At 38.4% G+C, this 17,819-nt stretch overlaps 4 protein-coding genes across 4 annotated transcripts; all 4 read right to left on the bottom strand.

The window, feature by feature from the left end:
• Positions 1 to 5,744: 5,744 nt before the first annotated feature.
• LOC124635274 (vitelline membrane protein Vm26Ab) lies at positions 5,745 to 6,345 on the bottom strand. Its single transcript, XM_047171140.1, has 2 exons — positions 6,285 to 6,345; positions 5,745 to 6,152 (listed from the first exon to the last, which is right to left on the bottom strand). The coding sequence occupies exons 1-2, from the start codon at positions 6,294 to 6,296 to the stop codon at positions 5,817 to 5,819; spliced, it is 348 nt and encodes a 115-aa protein (XP_047027096.1). The 5' UTR covers positions 6,297 to 6,345; the 3' UTR covers positions 5,745 to 5,816.
• A 2,612-nt stretch (positions 6,346 to 8,957) lies between these two features.
• LOC124635281 (pupal cuticle protein C1B-like) lies at positions 8,958 to 9,540 on the bottom strand. Its single transcript, XM_047171146.1, has 2 exons — positions 9,464 to 9,540; positions 8,958 to 9,258 (listed from the first exon to the last, which is right to left on the bottom strand). Exons 1-2 carry the CDS (start codon positions 9,473 to 9,475, stop codon positions 9,040 to 9,042), a joined length of 231 nt encoding a protein of 76 aa, XP_047027102.1. The 5' UTR covers positions 9,476 to 9,540; the 3' UTR covers positions 8,958 to 9,039.
• Positions 9,541 to 11,913: 2,373 nt separating this feature from the next.
• On the bottom strand, positions 11,914 to 12,605 carry LOC124635276 (pupal cuticle protein C1B-like). Its single transcript, XM_047171142.1, has 2 exons — positions 12,474 to 12,605; positions 11,914 to 12,183 (listed from the first exon to the last, which is right to left on the bottom strand). Exons 1-2 carry the CDS (start codon positions 12,486 to 12,488, stop codon positions 11,962 to 11,964), a joined length of 237 nt encoding a protein of 78 aa, XP_047027098.1. The 5' UTR covers positions 12,489 to 12,605; the 3' UTR covers positions 11,914 to 11,961.
• A 4,630-nt stretch (positions 12,606 to 17,235) lies between these two features.
• Positions 17,236 to 17,737, bottom strand: LOC124635278 (pupal cuticle protein C1B-like). Its single transcript, XM_047171144.1, has 2 exons — positions 17,638 to 17,737; positions 17,236 to 17,509 (listed from the first exon to the last, which is right to left on the bottom strand). The coding sequence occupies exons 1-2, from the start codon at positions 17,650 to 17,652 to the stop codon at positions 17,291 to 17,293; spliced, it is 234 nt and encodes a 77-aa protein (XP_047027100.1). The 5' UTR covers positions 17,653 to 17,737; the 3' UTR covers positions 17,236 to 17,290.
• Positions 17,738 to 17,819: the final 82 nt, after the last annotated feature.

Here is a 17,819-nt window from a genome sequence, read left to right as displayed (position 1 = left end):
TATGTTACTCCGAAATAGCGAGAGCACTAGGAAACAAACAAACTAACTAACAAAATATATTCCTCTTTACTATATTAGTAAAGATTTCTACTAAAATGGCATTTTAATAATTTTCTCTTCAGATAAAAGCTATATTATATGTCTTCGAAAACACAGCAATGATGTGAAGAAGCAGTCCTATGATTCTGTGAAAATATCGAGAATATCAGTCATATCTGTATACAAATCGAGAATATCCTCCCAATTTCTGTCACCACAGGGCTATCTGTCATACTTTACCGCCAAATTTTCAACCGGCGCCATTGCATTCTTGTGATTCATTCGAAACGCGTGAAAAACTTTTTTCAAGTGCAAAAAAATTTGTTCCTAGTGTATTTAGCCTAGGAAAAGTGAGTTTAGAAAACACGGCAGTGTAAATAATAAAATGGACTCGGTGAGTAATACGTGCGAGAACCGCGAGCGAGACGCGGCCGCTCCGGATGGAGGGCAATCGTCGTCGACAAGCTCGAAGGCGTTGGAAAGTAGTTCCTCCTCATCCTCGGAGTTTGAGGAGGGCACGGCTTCGCCCTTGCCTAATAAGCGTTCTCGTGCGTCGGCGAGGAACCGTAAGTACAAGTCTAAACATGTCCGTACCGATCCTCGTGTTGATACTTTGATGTCGCAAATGGCGTATTTGTCTAATTACTTAAGTTTATATCAGTCAGGTTACTGCTATAATGGTAGGGCAGCGCCAAATAGTACAATAACGAGCTCGCAGCCTTCTGCTGCTAAGGACAGTTGTGCGGAACAATTTATTACTTTGCCGGCACAGCCCGAGTCGCTCTCTCTAAATTTGGGTGCCTTAAACACCGAAATAGACAGTAAGAAAAATATTCCACCTAGTGATAAGGATAGGCTTAATGAGTTAAATAAGCTGCAACAATTTGACTCGCAGGCTTGGAAGGGCATTAGATACAAACAAGCTTTGCAAGGTTGCCTTGCAACCCCAGGATTTACAGGCCTTATGGTCAATGATGAGTTGTGTCATTTTAATAAGAATAAGGATTATTTAGCTGCTACTGAAATGTTTTTAGCTGGTATATCTAACAAAGTCTTAGAGCAAAGACAATTGTTGAAATCGGGTTTACAGAATATTGTAGATTGGGCTAGCGCGGATCCAACTAATTTGAACCCCAAGTCATTGGTGGACAAAATGTCAGAGATTTTTGGACCTGGGTCTTCGAGTTATAAAAATTCAGAGACCACAATGCAAATTATTTGTGGAAAACGATCTGAATCTATTGAGGTTAGGCGGGACAGGATTTTGAAAGAAATTTCAAATACGAACCTTAGGAACACATTGAGGAATGTTCCTCCTAGTGCTGAACATTTATTTAGCAGAGAGGCACTACAGCCTATTATACAGTCCCTCGGAGGGTCTCAGGTCTGGCTGAATACTCCAACCTACCTCAAGGAAAGGAAAGTTACAGAGCGGGGTGAGCCCTTTCAAAATAGAAAAAATAATTTTAAAAATAAATCTAAAAAGTTTGATAAGAAATTTAAGCATACTTCTAATAAAAACCGGCCCTTTCGTCAACGTTCCACTAACACAGCCAATAACGATAAGTCCACCAGATCTAAAGAAGAATGACTCTCACCGGGTATTCAGAGGAGGTTGCCTAAAATTCTCCACCGAGAGATGGACTCAGTTGGGAGCAAACCAGTTCATTTTAAACACTATAGCCAATTACCGCTTGCCATTCAGAAGCAAACCTCCCCTGACATATCCCGGTCAGAACTTTTTAAAGTGTATAGCCACCAAAGTTTCCCTGGAAATGACAAGAGTGATTCAGGATTTAAAGATGCAGAGCATCCTGGAGAAGCCAACAGTAGTGGACCCCGGTTTCTTCTCCAAAATGTTTTTAATAAAGAAGGCGGATGGGGGATTGAGACCCATCTTCGACCTCAAGGCTCTGAACAGGTACATAGCCACAAAGCATTTTTACCTAATTTCGCAATTAGACATAGTTACCTTTCTTCAAGCAAACGACTGGCTAGTGAAGATAGATCTTCACCAAGCCTATTTCCATTTGTGTGTCGCGGAGACTCACAGACGGTTTTTGAGGGTTGTTTACAATGGAGAAATTCTCCAGTTAACTGCTCTGCCATTTGGCCTATCATCGGCGCCCCGTGTATTTGCGGCAGTCTCAAACTGGGTGGCAGAGATCCTCAGGAATCGAGGCATTCGTCTTTTGGTCTATTTGGACGACTTCCTCCTAGCTTGTCAGGACAGATCCAAGTTAATGGCACAAGTTGCGGAAACGTTGGCCGTCTTGGAGTCTTTGGGTTGGCACGTGAATTACCAGAAGTCGGTGACGGAACCAACACACAGGTTGGAATACTTGGGCCTGGTCTGGGATACTCAGTACCTGACAATCGCCTTGCCCATCAGAAAAGTAGAAGGAATAAAAGCCTCCCTGATAAAGCTATTAAAGCGGGACAACTGCTCGTTAAGAGAGTTGCAAAGCGTGTTGGGAAAACTAAACTTCGCCAACTATGCGATTCCCCAGGGCCGTCTTCACTGTCGAAAGGCCCAACTCTTCCTGAGAAAGTTCTCCCGGAGAAACCAGAAGAGAAAATTGAGTTCCGGAGTGCGAGAGGACTTCCGGTGGTGGTTGGAAGCAGTAGAGGGCTGTCCAAACCCGTTACTCAAGAAAGAGGTAACGCATTTCTTGACCACAGACGCAGCGGATGCGGGCTGGGGAGCAAGTCTAAACAGCAAGTATCTCTCAGGCAAATGGGCCATGAACCAAAAAGCCTGGCACTCGAACCTAAAAGAGATGTATGCCGTTTATGCGGTAATAAGGTCACAGGGGGCATTGTTACAGAATGCCCACATTTTGGTTCAGACCGACAATCGGACTCTAGTAGCGTACATAAGGAATCAGGGCGGGACTCGGTCCTTGAAGCTGTTAGACCTAACAACCCAGTTGTTAGAGTTGACTTGTCGGCTGAACATAACGATGACAGCGTACCACCTGCCAGGAAACCTAAACGGCATTGCAGATTGCCTGTCAAGGGGAAAGTCAGTACCCGAGTGGCACCTGCTGCCACCAGCCACGGAGGCAGTGTTCAGACAATGGGGGGTTCCAGAAATAGATCTCTTTGCTACAAGAGACACGGCAGTCGTTTCAAGGTATGTCAGTCTAGACTCAAGGGATGGCTCCGCAGAGTTCTGCGACGCCTTCAGCCAAACTTGGGACTTTCAGACAGTTTGGGTATTTCCACCTCCAAGCATGATGCCCAGGGTTCTGGCACATCTGAACAAGGCAAGAGGGACATACATTGTGATAGCGCCACAGTGGACCCAGTGCTTTTGGTTTCCCGACCTGAAGACACGCGCGCGAGTACCCCCGCTTCCCATAGAGAACCTGAGGGAGGTGCTGCTGGACAGGACGACGGGACTACCTCCACCGTCAGTGGACAAGCTAGTACTTCAGGCTTGGAAAATTGGGGGTGGGGAGATCAAGTAAAGGACTGGAGCAGAGACGAACAAAGATTGTTGAGAAGTAGCTGGCGCCCCTCCACTATTAATACGTATAGTGCACCTTTAAAAAGATGGATACTTTGGTGTGAATCCCATGGAGTGGATAATAAGTGCCCAGAGGGCAAGGACCTAGCCAGATTTTTAGCTAATTTACATTTAGAGAAAGGTTTTGTATACAGCACGGTAATGTTGCACAAGTCTGCTGTCTCAACTTACTGTGCACCTAGGGTTGAGAACTTGGCCAAAAATTTTTTCGTTCAGCAGGTTTTAAAGGCAGTGAGTCTAGCTAAACCACGCCCAGCAAAGCTACCAGTATGGGATGTTAAAATATTGTATGAGTGGTTAAAGTCTTCAGAATTTCCAGATACTCTTTTTTATCAAAGCAGACACACTGCATTGATTCTTTTACTTGCATCTGGCCGAAGGTTGCATGATCTTACACTTTTGGAGCTTGGTGATCAAGGATATGCTGAAACTGAGGACACAGTAACATTCTGGCCAAAATTTGGCTCAAAAACAGACACAAGTTCTCATAGACAATCAGGCTGGCTTCTCATGAAGCACCAAGATTCTAAGCTTTGCCCAGTCACTAACGTTAAGAAGTTAGTCAAGATTTCAGAGACTAGACGCAATCAAACTACAAATGTTAATTCCCTTTTTATATCAATCACCGGTGATACAAAGCCTGCCTCTAAGACCATGATCTCAGGATGGGTGAGGTCAGCCTTCAAATTGGCACAGATAGATGGCTACTCTCCAGGCAGCATAAGGTCAGCAGTGGCCTCCAGGGGATGGCTAGACAATAGACCTATACAGGAGATATTAGAAAGAGGAAACTGGAAGTGTGTGGAAACCTTTTCTAAATATTATTGTAGAAATATAAATAAGCCTGTCAGTGAGGATGTCCCTGGTCTACTTTATAATAATTTTAAAACAATGTGATTAATAGTGATTATATTTGATTATTTATGATAATGTGATTTTGATCTCAATTATTAAGGCTGAACAGCTGAAGTGTTTATGTTTGAAGATTATTTGTTAATTTGTGGCAGTTAAACTGCATTTTTATTTATCAATCCTAAGAAGGAAGTTATGTTTTTTGTTTTCATATTGAATTGTTTAATTTGAGTTTCTTGGTAAGAAAAATATAAATATTTTAAACTAATAGTGTGGTTGGATTTTGTTCTTAACATTTTCCCAGCAAATATTGAAAGTTAAAGATGGTTCAAAGAGAGTGATAAGAAAATTTGTTATAAGGAAGTACCTAGTAAATTATATTACTCAAAAATCGCAAAAATCTTTTCAAAACACCTCAGCATTTTTAACCGACTTCCCAAAAAGGACGAGGTTCTCAATTCGGCCGGTATGTTTTTTTTTTTCTATGTATGTACATCGATTACTCCGAGGTTTATAGACCGATTTACGTGATTCTTTTTTTGTTCGACTCGGAATAGCTGCCAGTTGGTCCCATAGTCATCAGGTCAGGATCTGATGATGGAAACCTTGAGAAATCGAGGGCAACCTTCGAAAGTTGTAGGCATACATAGGGTAAAAACTTGACTTGACACTCAGGTGTACGCCTAAAAGCACTATTCAACAGCGAAGATTTGGAGCTGACCTGATGATGGAGACCAGAGAGGGCCGAGGGAACTCGACAACTGAATATGTAAACTACCTCGTGTTTGGGCTTAAATTATTTGTATTGACAAGACCTTTGCAACAGTGAAGGTTTGGAGCTGACCTGATGATGGAGACCAGGGAAAGTCGAGGGAACTCGACAACTGAATATGTAAAATACCTCGTATTTGGACTTATATTCTTTGTATTGATGAGAACTTCCCACTTATATGGATAGTGACAACTATTCGTATCACTGAAAAGCTGTAAATAAAAAACTTTTTTACAAAAAAATTAAACCGACTTCCCAAAACACTAAAAACCAAAAAAAAACAATTTTTAGGTGCATCGGCCTAGAAGTCGGTGGCAAAATTAACTTAGTAACATCCATTAGACACCGACTTCTAGGCCGATGCACCTAAAAATAGTTTTTTTTTGCTTTTTAGTGTTTTAGGAAGTCGGTTTAATTTTTTTGTAAAAAAGTTTTTTACTACTGCCGAAGTACTTGTATGATAATATGATCATATGCTTGATTGAAGACCCATGGTGACAGGTATGCTTATTGGGTAGGGTTTTAGGATAACAAGAGAAAAGGCAAAACTTCAGTATTTAAATTGTCATGTTGCTAATTAAATATATACATTTTTTTACATTTCAGCCGATATTGTTCGCTTTACTTGAGTAGGACTGGAGCTTTGTAGGCAGCAGCAACTAAAGGTGCTGAGTAGGCATTGTACGCGGCAACGGAGGATGTGTACGCGGCGGCATAGGGTGAAGCGTAGGCAGTGTACGCAGCTGCTACGGGGGCGGTATACGCGGCCGCAACGGGGGCGGTGTACGCAGCGGCTACAGGGGCGGTGTACGCGGCAGCCACGGGAGCAGTGTACGCGGCCGCTACGGGAGCTGTGTAGGCTGCAGCGACGGGGGCCGCTACCAATGGAGCGGAGTAAGCCACGGAATGGATACCGGGCTTGGCGGCCGCGACGGCGAAGAGAGCAGCGAAGATCACCTGTAAATAGAATAAGGTCACGATCAGGTTAATTATAAATTAGATTCATAACTAATAATTAATTATTTTCACAATTTTATAGTCAACTTTGTTCAAAGAAAGAACGTTGATGAAAACTTTTTTAAAACATACCAGTTTGCACATTTTGTTTAGTTGGTTTGTGTGTCTTGTTGAGGACGAAATGAGTGAATGATACTTCTGCTCAAAGCCTGGACTTTAAATACTAAAGTCACTACGAAAGAAATTCCGTGACAATACAATGTGCCAACACATCATGTGCAACGTTGCTCCGAATTCAAGATAAACATCGAGGATGGAGTCATGTAAAACGAAACCAGTTTTTTTACATATTTTTTTCTCATATTGTTCCTTCCCACTTGTAATTACAGCTTTTTAAAGTTCCAATGCGTTCAACTAAGCCTATGGGGTACATGAAAACTAGATAAATAGTTTACAAAATAAAATAAATACAATTATGTGGTGACTTTCTTGGTTCACTCGCACATGTCACATGACAATCATTATTCAGGATGCGCCACTTTCGTTGCGTCAGAGGTCAGCGTGTACGTGGCCACTGTTACAAATGTTAAGACTAGTTGCGCATGCGACTATGTGGAGGTCAATGTGCCTATTTAAACTGGATGATTAATCAGATCACTTATAAATGCTCGTTTTCTCTATTGTTAGAGTTTTGATGTGTTATCTTAAATGGTTGTTAGACTGAACTTGAAATTTTTCAAGTCATCGTAATTCTTTTATTTGGCCTACGAGTTTCCAAAAATCATGAACATACACATACTTTGTAGATGCATCTTTAAAAGCTTTGGAGATCTGGAACCTTTCTCTAAAAATGTGAAAAACCCTTAAAACATACATATGTGTCCGGAAGGCCGGAATCTTCACTCTACATTATTAACTTTTTAACTTTATGTTTAAAGTGTGTAGTACAAAAACAATATAAATAAATATATGTACGAATCGATGAGATGATAGATTAGAGTACCCACACACTGCAAAATTTTAGTCGATCGATAGATTTTATGAATCAGTATGCAGAATAATGGTAGTACGCACATTAAAGGTATTTAGCCGGTATCAAACCGATTGAAACTTTGATAGGAATCAAGATTTTCCTAAAAAAAATAGCCAACCGTTGAGTCAATTGTAGGTCATCTCCTTAGCCTGCAGCGTGCATTTAAGATCAGTACGGCTGAAAACCTACTTTTGCACTGTCTGCATGTCATGTTAGAAAAATGTTGATTTGAGTTCAGTTGATGAAGCATTAGGAGGCATTAGGTAAAGTCAGGATATCATACATGGTTCTTAAGAGATAAGATCTATAGAGATATTTATTAAACTCATTTGCGCAGCAAAACGCATTCAACATTCTTTCTTTTGGGTTATACAAACGGGATTGTATGATTAATATTTTTAACTGTGCTATATAACGCGTAACTGGTATACAACGTTATTTTTTGTTTGTGCGAAACCTGAATATAGTTTGTTCAGAATCAGTAACTGAATCGATTCCAATAGTTTTACACCATGTTATATTTTTTTCCAAAATTATCTAAAAAACTTTGAATGTTGGACACCACAAATAGGTATTTATTCTCGCACAACAAAGGTCACGGCGAGTTCATAGCGGGTGCGAGCGCACAGTGCTATCGCGTTGCGCGGCGTGTGTGCCTTTTGTGGTGATTATGTATTTTTACGGACAGTCCCGTAACTTAACAAGCTTATAACTTTGTGATTTTTCATGATACGGTTTCGAAATTTCGTACATAGATTCTTTACATAAAAATACTAGATAGGTGTATCAGGTTTTGCATAAACAAAAAATAACGTTGTATAGAAGTACTAAGTTTAGTGGGCTTATATCGCAGTACCCTCATATTCATTTTGTAATACATGTTTCTTGATGTTACCAGTAGATCAGAACAACGCTCTGGAAATTTCTGAACAGGCCTGGGAATGAAAGAATTTCCACCACCGTGGAGCTCACATAGCAGTTAGGGCCGATACTCAACTGTAAATATATCTAAATGATAAACTGCAATTTCAGTCGATTTTACGTCATTAGATCATCGGGAAGAGCCCTAATAGGTTTTGTTTTTTTCTGAAAATGTATCCATGTCTCAAGGGCCATATCTTTCAATTGTGTTGAGATTATATTTTTTCAGAAAAAACTTCTTTAAATATCCAGGTGTTTCTGAAAACTCTTGATGCCTTGACGTACTGATGGGAAATAGAGTGATTTTTGTCCAATTTTGAGCCTTATTTCCTTAGGAGGTGATAGTAAAATAAACAAGCCTTCTTCAAAATAGCATCACAAGGGTTGTTTTTTTTCGTCAGGTGTTCATAACCCATAAACAATGCGTTTTTTCCTAAGCACGTACATTAACTATGTTTAGGAAAAGTTCTCACGTCATGTTAACAAAATTAGGTCGACTCTGAATGTAATGGTATTAAAATATAATGTAGTTAGTTGCTGCAGCTCCATTACAATTATGTGCTATCCGGATTACTAAGTTCCACTATATTTATTGGAGTTAAATATGTTTTATTCTATGGTAACTTGCTACTAAAGAACATGAAGAACTCATCCAATAACCTATATTAGCTACGCTCTGTTAAATAAAGCTCGATTACGAGAGTGCTTAGTGCACGAAGGATTCATTAATTCCAGGTCTATCGGTACCTAAGTTGTTTTGGTTTTATAGCTTAAATACTAATTATATTTAGGCTATGTGCAATGTATTATATTAGGCATTATGTAAAAAGGGTATGGTTAATGAAAATATATTTTGTGATCTACGTTATACTTTTATTATTCGTTATCGTCTCTCTCATTTGTCGAAGGTACATAGTTCATTGAAGTGTCCATTTACTTCTTGAGGTAGTAAGCAGCATAGGGTGAGGCGTAGGGGTAGGCTGAGTAGGCGGCGAGCGGCGCGGAGTAGGCGGAGTAGGCGAGCGGCGCGGTGTAGGCAGCAGCCACCGGCGCGGTGTACGCCGCCGCCACGGGCGCCGTGTATGCCGCGCTGTACAGCACGCCGGGCTTGGGCTCAGCCATCGCTACGGCCAACAGGCACACGAATACGAACTGAAAGAAAATAAAAACATAATTAATATTTTGTTAACTTCATCATTTGTTCTTGCACTTTAGACACTATGTTTAGGTAAAATGACAATGATTTAAAATTCACTGCACATTAATTTTATGCACTGCACATAACGAACATTACAGTGATTAAAATCTAGTTAAACAAATGTGGTGCGTGACCAAGTAATCAAGAATGTAGACTCACGTATTTGAACATTTTGTTTGTTGTTGTCACTGAGCTGCTGATGCACTGAATGATACCAAAGCTACTGCAGTGACCAACTTTATAGTAAAGACGAAGGACAGTGGACGTAATGTTTGAGGTTAAGCGTGGTTTGGTGGACACTGCGAATGGAATAGCAAGTAGCAACCGTGTGAAGTTCAAACGAAAGTAAGTGTTAAGGAAACTAGTATGTCACAAAGGGTTCGAATGTAAACGGTGCGTTTTGTAAACAAAATTAATTACACTCTTATGATATTTCTAGCTGTAACGATATTGAATGTTTCAAAATTAAAATGCAGAAATACAACACAATTTATGGTCAATTCGTTTCAAATGAAATGAAATCAAAAAGCATTTATTTAAAGTAGGCTGAAAATTAGAACTTTTTTAACGTCAGAATTACATTAGGAAGTCCCCCAAAACGCCTACTCTTCACATTCAACAGGTAAACGAAATTCCATTCATTATTTTATGTATTATTAAACCAGCATATTAACTTTAAGATCGTGTTTAACCGTGAGTTTGTGACCTAGAATAATGCTCAAAAAGGCATCTTTCGGGCAGCAAAGCTCGGTGCTAGAATAAGGTCTCATTGTAATATGAATCTAATACTTAGCTATCTTATCGTGTCTGTTAGAGTTTCAGCAATTTATACTAGTTTCATGAGACAGGCTTTTGTTTACTAGAACCACACTATGAAAAGTCATCATTTCAGACACAGGATGTCCGTTACTGAATACATAGGCCACTTACGTAGATTTCAAAAGTTCCGTTTGAAAAAGGCCTGCGATCCGTGCCTCTGTCGTTGTTGGCCGTCCCACGCTGAACTTGCCAAGCCGTCATCTCCACTCTGCTCGAGTGAAGATCCTTTTGGCCATCATCACCATCACCATCTTCGTTCTATGTGGTCAGCGCATTGCCATTTCGTCATTAACGAGTATCCGGACAAACAATAAGTCATCTAAAACTTTAAAGAAAACGGGGCTATATTCATGGGGTAGACTGTATCATTGGAGATGAAAAAATATTTTAGTTATTTTAAATATCGTAATCAAATACATTATACAAATACTGTGTACCTCATTTAAATCAGTTCAGACTGTCAGAGCTACTTTTGCATTTATACTACTAGTAACTATAGATATAGGCCACAGTTTTTTCTTTTGTGCCTGTAATCTGTGCCCTAAAAAGTAAGAGTTTGTAAAAAGTTGAGTGTCGATCGGTATTATCAAGTAGAGGTATAGGTACATTCATGGTAATAATGATAACGTATGGAATTATATCTTTCTGTATCACCATACAGTGGTTTTATTATGAAAGATAATAGACTACAGGCAAATTTTTGCAGGGTCAGTGAGGAAAATATATGATATAGGGTTCTATTCTATGCGATAGTATTTTTTGCACTGGTACTTGGAGTCCTTAGAGCACGTACACACTACAAAGATTTAGTCGGCCGATAGTTCATTTTTACTCATAAATCAGTATGAAGATGAATGAAAGTACACACGCATGTAACAACGATTAGGTATGTTTTCGGGATCAGACCCACTAAAAACTTTGATTGAATTCAAATTTATAAAAAAAAAACCTACCAAAGGCTGACTAAATAGTCTACAGTGTGCGCGCAGGCTTAGAAAGACAGGGCAGATTCTTTTTCTAGTCTTTTTTGTACAATTTTATTTAGTTTACGGGAAAATAGCATTATCTAAATTATTTTGGAGTTGACTTATAGTCTAACAGGATGCAGCTGAGGACATTTTCCACATATCATTTAAGTGAGTCTTGATTTTATTTTTCAGAATTACCTGGCCTATGAAAACATGCAATAAGCCAACCTTTTTAACCAACAAAATACCATATATAGCCACTAACTGCTTTTCCACGGTTTCACCCACGTCTCGTAGTAACTTCTTGTACCATTATAACATATAAACTAATTAACGGCCAGTTTCTTCATCAAAAGTAAAAGTCAAAGTAATGTCTAAAGTAAAAGTAACGGTCAAATTCATTTTTTCAAGGCTAAAGTGACAGCAAAACTAATAGAAAAAATGAATTTGACCGTTACTTTTACTTTAGACATTACTTTGACTTTTACTTTTGATGAAGAAACTGGCTGTTAATGGGCAATAGTTTAACTTTCAAACAGTGAACGAATTTTTCAAATCAGTTCAGCAGTTTCGGAGCATTTAGGGTGATAATAAACAAAAGAATGTTTCGTGTTTATTGTATAGTATAATCTTTTTTTACTGACTTTTTTATAAAGAAATAGTATCTGAGGTGATCTCACGGCTGCAAATCAGTATCCAAGTATGTAACGATCAGTAAGCAAACTGAGAATAATCTTCTTTTTGGGTTTATTTTATTTTCTTGATGTGTGTTGTTGTAAGAAGGGGTTTGTTGAGTTGTGTAGTCCAGTAATAAAACAAATATTTGAGTGGTGGTAGCTACTGTTGTTAATTCATTTATTGTTTACGAAATTATTTCTTCAGGAGGTAAGCGGCGGCATAGGGTGAGGCGTAGGGGTAGGCTGAGTAGGCGGCGAGCGGCGCGGAGTAGGCGGAGTAGGCGAGCGGCGCGGTGTAGGCAGCAGCCACCGGCGCGGTGTACGCCGCCGCCACGGGCGCCGTGTATGCCGCGCTGTACAGCACGCCGGGCTTGGGCTCAGCCATGGCCGCCACCAGCATGCACACGAATACGAACTGAAAAGAGAAACCACATTTTATTTCAATCCAAGTGATGTCTGACTTACAGTAAGACGTATGGTAAACTTGTGTTCCAAACACAACAGACTAAACTGAAAGCCTGGGGACACTAATGAAACAGTACGAAATGTGAGTTCATGAGCAAACTGCTAGCTACACTACCACTGAACCATAGTTAAAAATAGGCAACCACTGTATTTAATATTCCACAATTCAACCACTTTTTACATAGGTATTTCACTTTTATCATGAAAGTTTTTTACACCTGAAAATTTTATAATACACACCATATATTTGAACATGTTGATTGTATTCACTGAGTTGCTTGTGCACTGAATGATACGAAAGATGTGATAGCTACGAATTTTATAGTAAGTTGAGAAGGCCAAATGCACGCAACGTGAGGTTAATCGAGAACGCTGGTGCGCGCGGAATAAACATGAGTTTCCTTCAATCAGCAGTGTCGGTGAATTGTCAATTGAGCTTCACGATATATATTAGAAGTTTGTTAATGTTTTCATCCTAATATATCACCATATAATATAGGTTGTATAGATTAACTATTTTTTCTATCTGAATGTCAGTTTTCTAAGCATCAATTACTGGTAAAGGAAACAAATATGCGTTCATACATTATTGGACCAGGACTTTTCATATCATATAACTGAATTTTGTTCGGATTTGGGTAGTTTCAGATCGAGTGAATAATAACAATGTCATCTTAGAATTCATGCTTTGATTATCAATCAAACTCTGTCACGCACGTTAATCGATTTCTTATTTCACATTATTATATTTTAAACTATAAATGGAGTTGATTTCTCAAATTCCTTTTAGTCTCTAGGATGTTTGAATTAAAGGACTTGTGAAGTAAGGATCTTATTTCCTGCTTTCTGAATACATATCGGGTGTGTCGTACCTAATCACATTAAACCTATCACATATACGTTACGAAATTCTATGGCGAATTGTAAAAAAAAATAACCTAATCCATTCAGTGGTTTTTCGTTTTCATAATTTACAATATCATGTGTAAAGCAGAGATAGAGTTAGGAGTCTCTAATGTTTTGGGGTGAATTTCCCGGGGCCAAAAATTGCGTGGCATCGATGAAATCGGTACTAAAAATCATTGTTATAATATTCTTATTATAGGTGAAATAGTAATCTATGTGTAGAACTAAATATTTTCTTAATAGGATGAATTGGTTCTCCAAAAAAAATTAAACCTCAAAATCTTTCATTGCCGTGTTTGTCCACACGTCACCTTGATGTGTATTAGACCTTATTGATAAAAATGTATTACGGACCAGTTTCTTCATCAAAAGTTAAAGTTAAAGTAATGTCTATTTTATTTATTTTATTTTATTTATTTATTCGACTTACACGGCTTTAACAGCCAATTACATAAATCGTAAACTTAAAATTAAATTTAAAATACAAGCTTAAAAATACTGTTAAATACAACAAAAGTATAAAATAATAATATAAAAAAAAACACATATAAAAATAAACAAGTAATAAAATTAGGAATTGTTTTCACAAAATTTTAGGCATACGCCCATTATATGAACAAAATCGTCTTCGAATATATCGCAGTCCGGGTTGGCTTCAACGAGTTTGTTGATCGTATTCAACACGCGCGGTATGGGAGCCGTAGCGCGGGCTGCGGTTCGACACGGAGGCACGTCTAACAGACGATGCCTTCTGCTGCGGAGATAATTATTCGGCGTGTATAGTCGAATCAGCTCATTAAGGATATCAGGTGCATCTGTCAAACCTTTACAAATTTTGAGCATAGTTCCTATCTGGTCACACTCCCGCCTTACCGCCAACATGTTATACCCCAAACATCCCAAAAGGAACTTGGTAGGGTAAAGGTAAGGATAGTATCCGAAAGTTCTTCTGTAGAGAAACCGCAAAAATGCTTTTTGCACTTTTTCTAAAAGAAGAGCATATTTGGCTTCATGCGGATTCCATACAGAAGAACTGGCTTCTAATTTGGTTCGTACTAGTGCACTGTACAGAAGCTTTATCACGTGTTTATTGTTGAATTCACGAGCAATGCGGAGTACAAACCCTAACCTTTTAAAGGATTCCTTGGCAACCGTTGAGATATGGTCGTGAAAAGTAAGCTTCTGGTCAAATGTGACACCCATGTCTAAAGTAAAAGTAACGGTCAAATTCGTTTTATCAAGGCTAAAGTGACAGCAAAACTAATAGAAAAATTGAATTTGACCGTTACTTTTACTTTAGACATTACTTTGACTTTTACTTTGGCTTTAACTTTTGATGAAGAAACTGGCTGTTAGTCATTTATATTAAAACCTACTTTTGTTTGATTCGTGAATAGTTAAAGTATTGTTACGGAATACATTTGTTCAAATATTTAAGCAATACAACAAATGGTAAATAAAAAATAGTTTGTCCCAGAGCTACCATTCATCGCCATGTCCTAAACATATTTGAGAATATTACTTTTTCTAACGGTTTGCGTCCCTCCCGCTGTGCGCTAAATGTTGCATATTAGTGGACGTCAAGTGTTCGACGTGGAATGACGTGTGCACGTGCCTGCGTTTTCGCACCATAAATGAAAGTATTCATTTTTTTTATTACTGGACATTTTTTCTTTCATCGCCGTGGATAGGTCTAACTTCTGTATGATTAAGTTTGTCCTCTTAATTGATCATTCGGTACAATGCCATTTATCTTATGTTTATTTGTGACGTGTTAATTACTGTGAATTATTAACAGATTTTTGGTTCTTTGATGTTTTTGCCTTGATATTCATCGCCGCGCTCTCATTGCCGTGGTTTCCGTGGTCAAAATTTGCTATGGCAATGAAAAAAAAATCATTGCCATGCCTTGTAAAACAATTTAGTTTCATTGCCGTGGCCACATGTTTCATTACCGTGACTTATGTTTTTATCGCCACGGCATGATTAAGAAAAAAAAACAATTTGTACTATACAGACAACTACAAAAAGATATTTCCACGTTCACCTCACAAAATGATAAACTTACACACACCACTCCACTCTGTCATTTGACACTCCATCACACGATATACATTCAAACACGCACACACACACCATCTCACACATGCACACGGACTGACACAAACACACACACGTACGCACCTCCACATACACACGCACACACGCTTACTTACTCACTCACTCACATATCCTACTACAGTCTAATTATAAATATAATAATGGATTGATTATTTTTAGAAAGCCAAGATGCCTAAACCGAAACTATCGGAAGAGGAGAGAAAGGAAAGAAAAAGATTGTCTGAAAAAAAAACGACGTGAAAAGTTCTTTCATTGCTATGGACGCATGTTTCATTGCCGTGCATGCATGTTTCATCGCCGTGGCATGAAAATTTTAATTTTGTATATCTCGTTAGTTTTTTAAGCTATCTACTAGATATTAAGTAAGAATACATATCTTATCTAAAACTTAAATAAATAAACACTATTTTTTCTTGTTCTAAAGTTTTTGTTAAGATTTTATTGGACCTGTTGAAATTCACCCTTTGACCAGTTGACAGCTGTCAGTTTTCAAGCCAGAATTTCCGTTGTTTGTAATGACTGACTCTTAAAAGGTGTTCTAATTTTTGCACATTTTTATTCTATTTCCTTTGTTTGAAAAAAACATGTTTTTATTTTTGCGTATTTTATTTTCTTCTTTGTGCTAATCGACATATATGTTAACCAGTATATTAACGTATTTAATTTAATGTGATTAGGTGTGACATACTCTGTATTATCAAATCTTGGAGTTGCATTAGAATGTTGCAACAAGTCAAACACTCTAACTGTAATGAGACTATTTTAATCGACTAAGAATAATCATTTGCTATAATTATGTGAACGTATATTCTTGTTACTTTTAAAGTGAATTCTGGATCTCCAGACCTACACTAGCTTTTATATACTAATTATAACAATTATCAATATTGAAGGTGCGAGAATAGGTAACAGTTGCGTGTCACCAGTAAAACTGCCTAACTAATTTAAAAGAAAGTGAGCTTCGCACGGGATATCAGTATTTTCCCATCACTTAATGGATGTTACTATACATATAAACCTTCCTCTTTAATCACTTTATCTATTTAAAAAAACCGCATGAAAATCGTTTGCGTAGTTTTGAAGATTTAAGCGTACAAAGGGACAGAAAAAGCGACTTTGTTTTATACTATATAGTGATATACATAGGCAGAATAGTGCTTGTCCTTTATATAATTTTGTTTTTCTGATGGCTGCAGCTACGTTTTCAACCGGCATGAAAAACGAGTGTAAATTTTCTCCAGAGTTTTCACCTAATTACATATATTGATAACCAAAGAAACTCACACAACTACGGAATTCCATAGAACATTTACAGATTTGCTTTGCAAGGATTCGCCTTTAGGTACTAAAGCTTCATGATGTTAACTTAATGTGAAAGTTATTCTAACAGCCTGTAAAGAACTTCGGTTAAGCTGAGCTTTAAAATGGATGTGACCGTTTCATCTCTTACTCTCTTCATGTCACGGTAGTTATATTTATAATTTAAGTGAAGTCGTGCAAAAGTATTGCCATAGTAGGTATGTAAAGAAATGGATTGATATTTTGAGGAATTCAAACTAGAATTGGTAATACATATTCATCACATTCACATCAAAATAAAATTCCAAGAAGAAAAACATCGTAATGCCACAGTTTTAATCAGGAACCCTATTTTTATACATACTTCAAGGTATTAAATTCCAAAAACATAGGATAGCCCAATTAAAAAGCTATTTATTGAAAAGTACCTTCTAGGGAAAGCCCAGAGAAGAAAAAAAAACACTCGTTCCCTTTCTTCCGTGGGAAAGCCCATCTAAAATGTTTGCTTTTGGCGCAGCAGTACTTGCTTTGTTCGCAATCATTAATTAAAATTTCAGTGCATATTTCGACAAATTATGACCTAATATTTTCCTACTTTTAATTTTTTCATTCATTTCCTCCTCCAAATGATTCTATAGGTTCTAGGATAGGTATTTGTGTAATAAATTAAAAATAATTTACAGGTCCATAGCAATATTTTTTTATTTATTTTCTATCTTGTAAACATCGAATTACTTCTTGAGGTAGTAAGCGGCATAGGGTGAGGCGTAGGGGTAGGCGGAGTAGGCGGCGAGCGGCGCGGAGTAGGCGGAGTAGGCGAGCGGCGCGGTGTAGGCAGCAGCCACCGGCGCGGTGTACGCCGCCGCCACGGGCGCCGTGTATGCCGCGCTGTACAGCACGCCGGGCTTGGGCTCAGCCATGGCCGCCACCAGCATACAGGCGAATACGAACTGAAACGAGAAAAAAAAATGAAGACCTACTAAAACTTGACATATTATGAGGAAAGAAGAGCGGTATTAACTTAAGGTGTTTTTTTTTTTCACCTTAGAAGTTCTATTCCTCAAATAAAGAAACTCACCATAGATTTGAACATCTTGATTGTTTTCACTGAGCTACTGCTTCACTGAATGATACGAAAGATGTAGCACCCTCCGATTTTATAGTAATATCAGAAGGCCGAATGCACAAAACGTGAGGTCCACCGAGCTTGCCAGCGCGCAAGGAATAGTAATGAATTTACTTCCATGGACAGTAAGTACC

The sequence above is a fragment of the Helicoverpa zea genome, chromosome 12, assembly GCF_022581195.2.
Source record: "Helicoverpa zea isolate HzStark_Cry1AcR chromosome 12, ilHelZeax1.1, whole genome shotgun sequence".
NCBI classification, from domain to species: Eukaryota; Metazoa; Arthropoda; class Insecta; order Lepidoptera; family Noctuidae; genus Helicoverpa; species Helicoverpa zea.
Note: the sequence above shows the minus strand (reverse complement) of the source record. Positions and strands in the feature narration are given on the sequence as shown.